The sequence below is a fragment of the Solanum pennellii genome, chromosome 3, assembly GCF_001406875.1.
Source record: "Solanum pennellii chromosome 3, SPENNV200".
In the NCBI taxonomy this organism is placed as follows: domain Eukaryota; kingdom Viridiplantae; phylum Streptophyta; class Magnoliopsida; order Solanales; family Solanaceae; genus Solanum; species Solanum pennellii.
The window spans coordinates 66,833,167-66,845,654 of record NC_028639.1 but is presented as its reverse complement, the minus strand read 5'-3'; the positions used below and the strand labels follow the sequence as shown (position 1 = coordinate 66,845,654).

At 34.4% G+C, this 12,488-nt stretch overlaps 1 protein-coding gene and 1 pseudogene across 1 annotated transcript; both read left to right on the top strand.

Moving 5' to 3' along the window:
• Positions 1-326: 326 nt before the first annotated feature.
• LOC107013913 (cytochrome P450 71A4-like) lies at positions 327-2,626 on the top strand. The gene is made up of 2 exons (XM_015213789.2): positions 327-1,354; positions 1,880-2,626. Exons 1-2 carry the CDS (start codon positions 446-448, stop codon positions 2,489-2,491), a joined length of 1,521 nt encoding a protein of 506 aa, XP_015069275.1. The 5' UTR covers positions 327-445; the 3' UTR covers positions 2,492-2,626.
• A 388-nt stretch (positions 2,627-3,014) lies between these two features.
• Positions 3,015-10,957, top strand: LOC107013601 (annotated as a pseudogene).
• Positions 10,958-12,488: the final 1,531 nt, after the last annotated feature.

Sequence of the window (12,488 nt, the reverse complement as noted above, 5' to 3'; positions counted from 1 at the left end):
TTAGAAATTTGAAAGGTCAAGATTTTGAAATGAGAATAAGAAGATTATATATATATATATATATATATATATATATATATATGAAAATTGTAAAAGTTTTAATTTAGTAGAGGGGCAAACTGGTAATTCAACTTTTTACTTTGGAGCTTCCCACTTATAATAATATATGATGATACGATATGATAATAATCCTTTAGTTTGTTAGCTGTAAACAAATAGAAAGAGGACAACTTTAGGAGTCAGTTACAGCTAGATTCTTTTTTGCTTATATAAATATGTATACTGTAAAGATGGTTCTCATTCAAGTTTTATACAGGGAAAAGGAAAATTCCCAAAAGTTGTTCTCTTATTTTTTCAGAACAAAGAACAAAAAAGTTGTTGTGTATGAAGCTTTTCTGAATATATATATCAATTGCCATTTTCTCCTTAGTACTAAATAAAAAAAATGGAGTTCCCTTGGTATTCTGTTGTTGTTCCTCTGTTTGTTTTCCTTTTCTTTCTTCATAACTGCTTATTTACCATTTTTAATAATAACAAAAAATTGCCACCATCTCCAAGAAAGCTCCCAATCATAGGAAATTTGCATCAACTTGGGTTGCATCCTCACCGTTCTCTCCATAAACTATCGGAAAAATATGGTCCAGTCATGCTACTTCACTTGGGCAGTAAGCCAGTTGTTGTTGCTTCCTCTGTCGATGCTGCTCGCGATATCTTGAAAACTCATGATCTCGTATGGTCAACCAGACCAAAATCTAGCATCGCTGACGGACTCTTTTATGGATCCAAAGGTGTGGCCTCTAGTAATTATAGTGAATACTGGAGACAAGTTAGAAGTGTCATCGTGCTTCACCTTCTCAGCAACAAAAGAGTCCAATCTTTTCGTGATATCAGAGAAGAAGAAGTATCAAACATGATTGATGAAATCAGGAAAAGGTGTACTCGTTCTTCGAATTCAGTGATAGATATGAGAGATGTTTTAAGTTGTATGACTAGTACCATAATCAGTAGAGTGACCATAGGAAGGACATACAATGAAGGGGAAACTGGAATAGCTGTTAAGGGTCTCATAGAAGAACTTCTTGCACTTTTAGGTACTTTTAACATTGGGGAGTATATTCCATGGCTTATATGGCTCAATAAAATCAATGGTCTAGACAACAGAGAGAAGAAAGTAGCTAAAGATTTGGATGCATTTCTAGACAGCGTGATTGAAGAACGCTTGATTAGAAACAACAAAGGAGAATATAATAGAACGGGTGAAGCTAAAGATTTCGTGGATGTTTTGCTGGAAATTCAGAATGGAAAGGAAACTGGCTTTCCTCTTCAAAGGGATTCATTGAAAGCTATTCTCTTGGTAATTTAGTATCTTTCTTATTCCCTCCTTGGCATGTCTTGTTTCGATTGTTGTTTTAAGCACTTGGATATAATTCGTACTAATATATTGATTCATATTTCAAATTTTAAAACATTGGGACTTAAAATTTTATAGGCATAATATGCCTTTAACTTGGCTTCAAATCACATATATACCCTTCAACTTTGGGTGTGCATAAGTAGACACTTAAACTTGTACAAAATTGAACAAATAGACACACATGTCCTACATGTCATTTTTTGTCCTATGTGGTGTCCTACATGTATTTTGTCATGTAGGACTCATGTGTTTATTTATTTAAAAGTTGGATAGTTAAAGTGTTTGTTTGTGCATATTGAAAGTTGGAGGTCAAAGTTAAAATTTGAAGTAAAGTTTAGGGTCCAATATATGTATTATGCCAATTTTATATAATGGGAAACTTAAGTAACCGTACACTTCGGCAATCTAGTTTACCAACACGGCTAAAGTATGTACTTAATTATGTGTGTTTCTGTTAATGCAAAGGACTCATTTATTGGTGGCGTGGATTCAATGTATACAACTTTAGAGTGGATAATGATAGAGCTTTTAAGGAATCCAAGAGCCATGGAGAAATTACAGAATGAAGTGCGAGGATTAGTCCAAGGGAAAGCAGAGATAACAGAAGATGACTTAGGAAATATGCAGTATCTGAAAGCAGTGATCAAAGAGAGTCTCAGGCTTAATCCACCGTTTCCAATACCAGTTCCACGAGAATCAATGGAAGACGTAAAATTACTAAACTATGACATACCTGCTAAAACTCAAGTTCTTATTAATGTTTGGGCAATCGGAAGAGACCCATTATTATGGGATGAACCAGAGGAGTACCAGCCTGAGAGATTCTTGAATAGTGATATTGATTTCAAAGGACTAAACTTTGAGTTGATTCCGTTCGGAGCTGGCAGGAGGGGTTGCCCAGGAATTCCTTTTTCTAATGTGATAATTGAGCTAGCATTAGCACGGCTTGTGCACAAATTCAATTTTACATTACCACAAGGAATGAAAAAAGAGGATTTGGATATGAGTGAATGCACTGGCATCTCCATTCGCAGGAAATTACCTTTACTAGCAGTGGCAACTCCGTGCGGTATATAGTTTTTTTTTCTCCTTCCATTTCTTATTATGCCATAAAATATATTAAGTACTAAACTACTAACAATTCGAAACCCACTGGAAAGGGCATTGCAAGAGAATTCAATGTATGTATGAAGTGTACTAGTTGCCTCATTTTTTCTTAGGTGTTTTGTATATCTTTTTTATGTTCTCGAATGCAAGATTTCTTATTTTAACATGTTCCACAGATAAAATTGATAAGCCAAAAACTTTCAAGCTATTCTACACGACAATTTGCATTGCTTCCCTCTAAAAAAAATAGTTGAATGGCAAAAATGTCCTATCATTAACGTTCCTAGTGACTTTGTTATATATTTTCAATGACCTTTTGAAAGTAATTAAACATTTAGAAGTATGAAAAACGAGAGGACAAAAAATATGTATTGAAGTTAATTGCATCTTATGCAAATGAAATTTGTGGTTAAAGATCGAATGGTTATCTTTGTGTGAGCTTAACAAAAATTATTGTTAAAAGTTGGAGTACTAGTCAACCATGAAAACCAATCGACTCCTTTAGTTTGTGTGGTGAGATCTTATACACAAATTGAAAATCACGAGATATTTTCATAATAGCTACTTGTTTCCATTTATACACTCAATTCTACATTTCCTAGTTGATATAAAAACAAAGTAACAATGTATGCTCTTCTACTTCTTCACTTTCTCTTCACTTTCTTCCTTCATCACTGCTTCTTTTCTACTTCAAATAATAATAAAAAAATCTACCACAATCTCCAACAAAGCTTCCAATCATAGGCAATCTCCATCAACTTGGAGTCGCTTCCTCATCGTTCTCTCCATAAACTATCCAATAAATATGGTCCACTCATGCTACTTCACTTTGGCAGTAAGCCAGTGATTGTTGCTTCCTCTGTTGATGCTGCTCGTGATATCATGAAAACTCACGATCTCGTCTGCTCAAATAGACCTAAATCTAGTATTGCTGAAAGACTCTTTTATGGCTCTAAAGAAGTGGCCTTTAGTCCCTATGGTGAATACTGTAGACAAATTAAAAGTATCACCGTGTTTTACCTTCTCAGCAACAAAGAGTCCAATCTTATCATGATATCAGAGAAGAAGAGACATCGAATATGATTGTAAAAATCAGACAAGTGTGTGATTCTAATTCTTCGAGCTCAGTGATAGATTTAAGAGATTGTTTATGTTCTCTCACCAATAACATAGTCAGCAGAGTTGCCTTAGGAAGGAAATATAATGAAGAGGGACAAGGAGGAATGAATGCTAAATCATTCTAAATGAATTTGGTGAACTTTTGGGTACTTTTAGCATTGGGGATTACGTTCCATGGCTTGAATGGATCAATAAGATCAACGGTTTGGACAACAAAGTGGAGAAAGTAGCTAAAGAGTTGGATACACTTTTGGAGAGTGTGATTGAAGAACACGTTAGTAGGAAAAACAGAGGAGAATACAGCACGGGTGAAGCTAAAGATTTCGTAGACGTTTTGTTGAAAATTCAGAATGGAAAGGAAACTGAATTTCTTCTTCAAAGGGATTCATTGAAAGCTATCATCTTGCTATTCAAGCATCTCTCATACTCCTATTTGTTCCCTCCTTGGAGTGTTTTGTTTTAATTTTTCTTTCAAAGCATTTGTACTACTCACTATATAGTTTCATTGTTAAAAATTTGGTGACATAGAATATTATTGATTATGCTTCCACCTAGTCATTTACGCGTAATCCAGCACAACAATTTTAGTTTGTTTCTTTTTTAATGCGTAGGATATATTCCGGTGGTAAGGATACAACATATACATCTTTAGAGTGGATAATGACAGAGCTTTTGAGGCATCCAAGAGCGATGGAAAAATTACAGAATGAAGTGAGAGGACTAGCCCAAGTTGTTGGGAAGTAGGAGAACAAATAAAGTAGTTTTGATGATTGATAAAGTGAAGGCATGGTGTCGTATGTATACAATTATGAGAGTTGCGACAAAGAAGAAAAAGTATTGAAGAAAAGAAGAAAAAGTGCAGAATTGTAAAGAAGGAAAAGAAGGAAACAAATATGGAAATAAATAAAGAAGGAAAGAAATAAAAAAAAGTAGCAATTCAAGTCAAAGAAGGAAAGAAATAAAAAAGTAGCAATTCAAGTCAAAGAAGGAAAGAAATAAAGAAATTACAATTCAAGTCAAATAAGGAAAGACGTAAATATAGACAAGTTCAAGAAGGAAAAGGATTTGTAATTCCTTTCCTTGTAGAAGTTGAAGGCAAATCAAATCTATAAAAGGATCAAGAAGTTGAAAGAAAAAAATGTCTTTGCAATCACAAAAATCGAGAGAATTTTTCCAGCAAAGCCAGAACGATAGGTATTGCATATTCACGAAATATATCATCTTGAGAGTAGTATTTTCTGGAGAAAAAACGCAGGTCTTCGTCACAGAAACGCAAGGACCAGGTTCACCTTCATCACAGCAACATAAGCACCAGGTTCACGAAACCTGTTCTACTCAGAACTATTGGATATTGAAGTTTGATCAATTAAAGTCTAAGGTTATTAGTCTTTGTTGATTTGTTCTAGGTTTATTATTGAGTTGTAATAATTCCTAGATTTGTAACAAGAAGTGGGTTTGACTTCTTGGGAGTTGAGTCTTGAGAGATTTGTACAAAGGGTGGGTTTGGCTCTTTGTAGGGTTGAGTTTCAGTGAGGGTTGTAACAAAAGGTGGGTTTGGCCTTTTGGAGAGATCGATTGGAGTCAATCGAGGGAGTAGTAGAGATAAGACTTTTTGATTATTGAGTTGTAATCACAAAATCTTATAGTTGAATTAATAAAACGAGGTTTTTCCTTCCTTGAGTGAGGAAGGTTTTTAATTCAGTAAGTGTTTGTGTCTTTACTCTGTCTTTACTTAAAAGCAACTTACACGAACCTGGTTCGTGTTCTGGGGTAAGGTTTCTTCAATTGGTATCAGAGCAGGTCTTTTCGTTAAAAGATTCACACCTTGAAAAGACTCAATGGCAGCACCACCTACCCCACAAGAGGGAGCTTCACAAACACGACCACCACTGTTCAATGGCAAATATTATGGATGGTGGAAAAATCGTATGATGGACCATCTTATTGGCGAAAACCCTGATCTATGGGGAGTAATTCTAGATGGCCCAACCATACCTATGAAAACCGCAACTGATGGAATCACCAAAATCCCAAAGGAAAGAAAAGAATGGAATGTTGAAGACAAGCTTGCAATCCAAAACAATGCCAAAGCCAAGAAAATTTTGATCTGTGGCATAGGACCAGACGAATACAATCGAATCTCGTCCTGTCAAGATGCCAAAGCCATATGGGAAACACTACAAACAGCTCATGAAGGAACAACGCAAGTCAAGAAGTCCAAAATTGATAACTTGAACAGGCAATATGAGCTGTTCAGGATGGCAGAAGGGGAGACTATTCAAGATATGCACACCAGGTTCACCTCCATCATTAATGAGATGTACTCCTTGGGAGAGATAGTTCCTAATGGAAAGGCAGTAAGGAAACTCTTGAGTGTCCTTCCTGAAACTTGGGAAAGTAAAGTCGAGGCTATCACTGAAGCCCGCGACCTAGACTCACTGGCCATGGATGAGTTGATTGGTAATCTCATCACATACGAACTCAAGAAAAACCAAGAAAAGGAAATTGGAGGAAAAAGGAAGGAAAGGAACCTGGTTCTAAATAAAAATGCATCAGATGATTTTGAAGATGAAAATATTGCCCTCATAACCAAAAGGTTCACCAGAATGCTAAAGAGAGGGCAGACCTTTCAAAAGAAAACTTCTCAAAAACCATCTGAAAACACTAAAGACCAGGTTTGTCATAAATGTGGGAGCCCAGATCACTTCATCAAATTCTGTCCACTTTGGGCTTTAGAGCAGAAAAAGGCAAACTTTGAGAAGGTCAAAGACATCAAGAATGATAAGTACATTCCCACAAACAGAAGAATGACCAATCAAGAAGCGGATCTTTCAACGAGAAGAGCCTTTGCCGCTATGGGGGACTTATCTGAAGAAGAATTTGAGGATGGAGGGTTCGAAAATCAGTCACTACTTGCAATAGAACAATCAAATAAATATGATTTTCTTGCACTCATTGCTGAAACAGATTCTGAAGATGATGAAGAAGATGACAAACAAAGCAAGGTAAGTTTTCATCACATCAAAGTAAATATTGAATCATATTCTAAAAAGGAACTAGAGTCTTTATTGAGTACTCTTATAGATGCATATCAGTCTGTCAATTCTGAAAGAGAACAAGTGATGGAAAACTATGCATCTTTAAGAGAAGTCAATGACAATCTTGAGAAACACAATCACTTTCTTCAAAATAAATTAAAAGAACAGATTAAAATCTCAGAGTTAAGTCACAAGGGCAAAAACTCTGCTAGTGAACTTCAATTAGCTCTAGAAGAAAAAATAAAATTGTTAACCATAAAATATCAAGCTTTAACAGAAAGGAATAGGTTGTTACAAGAAAATCTTGATCATACCAAACTGGATCTGGAAAGAAATCTTAGATGGACCAGGTCCTCTGAAATTTTAACTCAGATTCAAGAAAAGCAAACCACTAGTCGAAGTGGGATAGGTTTTAAAAAACAGAATAATCTTGTGTCACACACTATTCACATGTCTAAAAGTTTATGCACTCATTGTGGAAACTCAGGTCATTTAAAGAATCAATGTAAAGCTTTATTTGAGGCTTTTCAGAAAAATGTTAAGTTCACCAAAAAGGAAAAGACTGATACGGCTAAGAACCTGGTTCGAAATAAAAATGCTCCAAATAAAAGGTTTTCTTATTTGCCTTTATGGGCTAGAAGAAATCTTATTCATCCTTTTACTCACATAAAGGGGCCCAAGCTAATCTGGGTTCCCAAGACTAATCTTTGACTAGTGTTTCAGGTGAAGGTGAGAGGGAAAAGGCCAACTTGGTACATGAATAGTGCATGCTCCAAACATGTGCTAAAAATGGTAGAAAATTTCCTCTCGCTCTTTGATTTTCAAGGAGACAGTTTATTCCTTGAAAAGGATGAAAAAAAAAAAGTTGAAGAAAGTGACATGATATCAAACATCTTTGATGATGCAAATTTAGGGAACACTGCATATGAACCTGGTTCACAGCTAACAATCATTGATGCACCTGCAACATGAATTACTACTAATCTATGGTTCTGGAGATTGGGGGAATATTAGAGCAATCGGGACAGTAAGAGTATGGCACACCTTTAGGGGGAACTTCGTTGTGTGAACATGGTCCTTGTTATTCATTGGAAGGTATTGAAAATTGACAAGGGTTGGTTCTCTGTGAATCAGCTTGAGATTCATTTGATCTGGGAGAATATGATGATGCGACATTCTCATGAAGGCCTTGAATATGAAGAACTTGAGAAAAATCAGTCAAAGCATGGTGTTATCGAAACAAGTTGATGCATTATCATGATTTCCTTTAATAATTGGCTAGTAAAAGAATAATCTTACGCTTGAGTAATTATACAATGAATATCTGCTAACTCAACCTCGTACTGTAACAGGTACACACTCAAGTCACATCTCAAACAATGCTTAGAAAGTTTGCGGATGTTATCTCTTCTTTTTGCTAACACCATTAAGTAAGTCATGAAGAAACACAAAAAAGGGGAACCTGGTTTCTCTGTAATACTCAGGTATGTACCATCCTTTTTCAATGCATTAATTTCCTGAGTGTGGGTCAAACATAAGCACTAATGAACCTGGTCGATCATCAAAAATTCAACTTTCTTAAAGATCACCAAGAACCCTCTTTGACAATAAGCATCGTTCAATCTCAAACTGCTCTAATGATGAAAATCTCAGTATTGAAGTCACTCATGCTTTAATTTAGGGGGAACCCTGCTTTATCACCCACATCTGAACCAGGTTCACAAACTCCAAATTGATATTTCATCCATTCCAAGTGTATAACTTGTCTATCTCTCAGGGGGAACAATTCTCACAGAAATAAATTGTTGCTTGCTTTCATTATTGATAAACACATCTCTTTGTGCACCAAAATGTGATGAATCTCTTACTAGTAGTTGGTACTCCTTCAAAGTTGTCATCAAGAAAAAGGCTATCAAAAAAAAAAAAGGAGAAGAAAATCATGGAGAATGAAAATGTTACGGAGTAGAGTTAAAAAAAAAAAAGGGGATGATGTATCTCATGTTTCTCGTGATGAAATTTCACATTCTAAGAAAACTGATCAGAATAAAGAAGCTGGTGCACAATGGGCATACTGAAAAAATTATCAATGGCAGTAAACATCCCTTTCTTCCTTACTTTAGTAATCTTTGTCCCAATCCTTATCCTCAAATTTTATACTCTTTTGACTCTTTGATGTGCTTATGTCTGTCTCATACTCATGATATTATATGTTTTTGATTAAGGGCATAAACTGGTACATATTTGTTTATTTCGTTTCTCATTGAAGATCTTAATTGTGTATGAGTTTAAGATGACTAATATCCTCAGATTAACTAACCATTTTGTTAGCAGAAGTGTACTTGAAAGTGTTGCCCAAGTGGCTATGAGTTAAAAATGATATTGCACTCATTGAATGTTATTCGAGTTCTTTGGTTATTGGTTTTCAATGATGCCAAAAGGGGGAAAGTATATAATGTAGATAGACATATGTATAGTTTGTCATCATCAAAAAGGGGGAAATTGTTGGGGAATGAGAAAACATGAAGTTTGTAGTTTTGATGGATGACAAAGAATTGAAGTTTTGATCACTAACAAAGAGTCTTGATGTGTAACAAATCATTGGTTATCATCATCAAAAAGGGGGAAAATGTTGGGAAGTAGGAGAACAAATAAAGTAGTTTTGATGATTGATAAAGTGAAGGCATGGTGTCGTATGTATACAATTATGAGAGTTGCGACAAAGAAGAAAAAGTATTGAAGAAAAGAAGAAAAAGTGCAGAATTGTAAAGAAGGAAAAGAAGGAAACAAATATGGAAATAAATAAAGAAGGAAAGAAATAAAAAAAAAGTAGCAATTCAAGTCAAAGAAGGAAAGAAATAAAAAAGTAGCAATTCAAGTCAAAGAAGGAAAGAAATAAAGAAATTACAATTCAAGTCAAATAAGGAAAGACGTAAATATAGACAAGTTCAAGAAGGAAAAGGATTTGTAATTCCTTTCCTTGTAGAAGTTGAAGGCAAATCAAATCTATAAAAGGATCAAGAAGTTGAAAGAAAAAAATGTCTTTGCAATCACAAAAATCGAGAGAATTTTTCCAGCAAAGCCAGAACGATAGGTATTGCATATTCACGAAATATATCATCTTGAGAGTAGTATTTTCTGGAGAAAAAACGCAGGTCTTCGTCACAGAAACGCAAGGACCAGGTTCACCTTCATCACAGCAACATAAGCACCAGGTTCACGAAACCTGTTCTACTCAGAACTATTGGATATTGAAGTTTGATCAATTAAAGTCTAAGGTTATTAGTCTTTGTTGATTTGTTCTAGGTTTATTATTGAGTTGTAATAATTCCTAGATTTGTAACAAGAAGTGGGTTTGACTTCTTGGGAGTTGAGTCTTGAGAGATTTGTACAAAGGGTGGGTTTGGCTCTTTGTAGGGTTGAGTTTCAGTGAGGGTTGTAACAAAAGGTGGGTTTGGCCTTTTGGAGAGATCGATTGGAGTCAATCGAGGGAGTAGTAGAGATAAGACTTTTTGATTATTGAGTTGTAATCACAAAATCTTATAGTTGAATTAATAAAACGAGGTTTTTCCTTCCTTGAGTGAGGAAGGTTTTTAATTCAGTAAGTGTTTGTGTCTTTACTCTGTCTTTACTTAAAAGCAACTTACACGAACCTGGTTCGTGTTCTGGGGTAAGGTTTCTTCACAAGTGAAAGCAGAGGTAACAGAGGACGACTTAGGATATATGCAGTATTTGAAAGCAGTGATTAAAGAAACTTTCAGGCTTCATCCACCGGGTCCACTACTAGTTCCTCGAGAATCAACACAAGACATCAAATTACTTGGCTATCACATACCTGCAAAAACTCAAATTATTATTGATGCTTGGACAATCGGAAGAGATCCTTTATCATGGGAAAATCAAGAGAGTACCTACCGGAGAGATTCTTAGATAGTAATATTGATTTGAAAGGATTTAACTTTGAGTTGATTCCGTTTGAAGCAGGGAGAAGGGGCTGCCCAGGAATTGCTTTTGGTATTGTGGTAATCGAACTAGCATTAGCAAGGCTCGTGCACAACTTCAATTTCTCATTACCAAAACCAGAGGAGTTGGATATGACCGAAGCCAGTGGTGTTACTATGCGTCGGAAATCACCTCTGCTAGCAGTGGCAACTCCATGCTCTACTAATTATTAGGACTTTTTTTTCTCTTCATTTATACTTTATTTCCTCTCAGGCAGGAGTTGCCACGTGCTTTTCTTTTATCTCGATTTATTTTATAGAATATAGATTTGTTATTTTAATATGTTTAGCTTATAACATAGTTGATTTCTGAGATAACTATCCAGTTAATTGAAATTATTGAAAGAAAATAACTTCTCTTTAGTTTGTCCTAATAGAATATCCATTGCCCTAACTTGAAATAACTTAATTCGACATCAAGATCGATAGAGAAAAGATAACTGTAGATAAGTGGGTGCGAAAATAGTCTAAGTATTGTGAGCGGCTTTGTAGGTAAGATGGCAAAAATAAAATTATTTTTCTATAACAAATTAAAGAAAATTGACTTTATTTTCTAATAATTCTATTGATTTAGTGGCTGAAAAATCAAACCGTGTAACATTAATATGCCACAGACTTCAAGCTATAGAACATGTAGAACCAAAAAAATATGTGTTACTTTTCTGATACGCTACCTTAATAACTCATCTTGCCGTTACTATCACATGTCAATATAGATATGTAACCCACCTCACTTTAACAACCAAGAATTGGTAAGGCGGTAGTGAGGTTTGATTATATATATATATATATATATATATATATATATATATATATATATGTATGTATGTATATATATATATATATATATTTGGGAAAGGAGTTAAAAAATATTCTCAACTTTCATTTATTAGTTGACATTAATCTTAGTTAAACTAAAGTTATTCTTATTTCTAACGTTAAAAAACACAATACATATACCCTTCAAACTAATGATTTCCCTCAAATTGACCTCAAATTCTAAACTAAAGTTATTCTTATTTCTAACGTTAAAAAACACAATAAATATACCCTTCAAACTAATGGTTTCCCTTAAATTGACCTCAAATTCCTAATTTCAACTCGAATTACCTAATTTCTTTTTTGACTCACCTAATCATTTAACACGTTCTTTCTTTCATCAATGAGCATTTCTACCAGTACACCAAGAACAATTTTCAATACACATAGATTCAAAATGTCTATTAAAAGGGACAAACTAGTTATTCAATTAGGTGGAAGTCCTTCAAATTTTAAAAATTAGGTAGAAGTGACAAATGATATAAATTAGATTAAAACATATTTCTCTCAATAATTCTAAACTTTTAACTTTTACTTTTTGATTCAATAACTGTCATAGTTGTCTGACAACTTCTTTTGCTATCCAACAACTTCAGTAGTTGTCGAAACAATTTTAGTAGTTATCCACAAATTCCAATAGTTGTCCAGGCAAGTCTAATAGTTATCCAAACAACTACGAAAATGTTCTTAGTTTACTCCTTCTATTAATATTAAAAATAAAAAAATAAAATACAATAAAGGAAACCGACTTGTCCTATTGTTTTAATTGAAACTTAGTCTACGATTGATGAAAGGGATAATGCACAAGTACCCCTCAATTTATGCCCGAAATCTCAGAGACACTTATACTGTAGTAAGTTTCTACTATCCCTAAACTTATTTTATAAGTAATTTTTTACCCCTTTTCGGCCTATGTCACGTCAGCCGAAAAAAGGTAAAAAAATTATTAATAAAATTTAGAGAGGTAATAGAAACTTAGTATAATATAAGTGT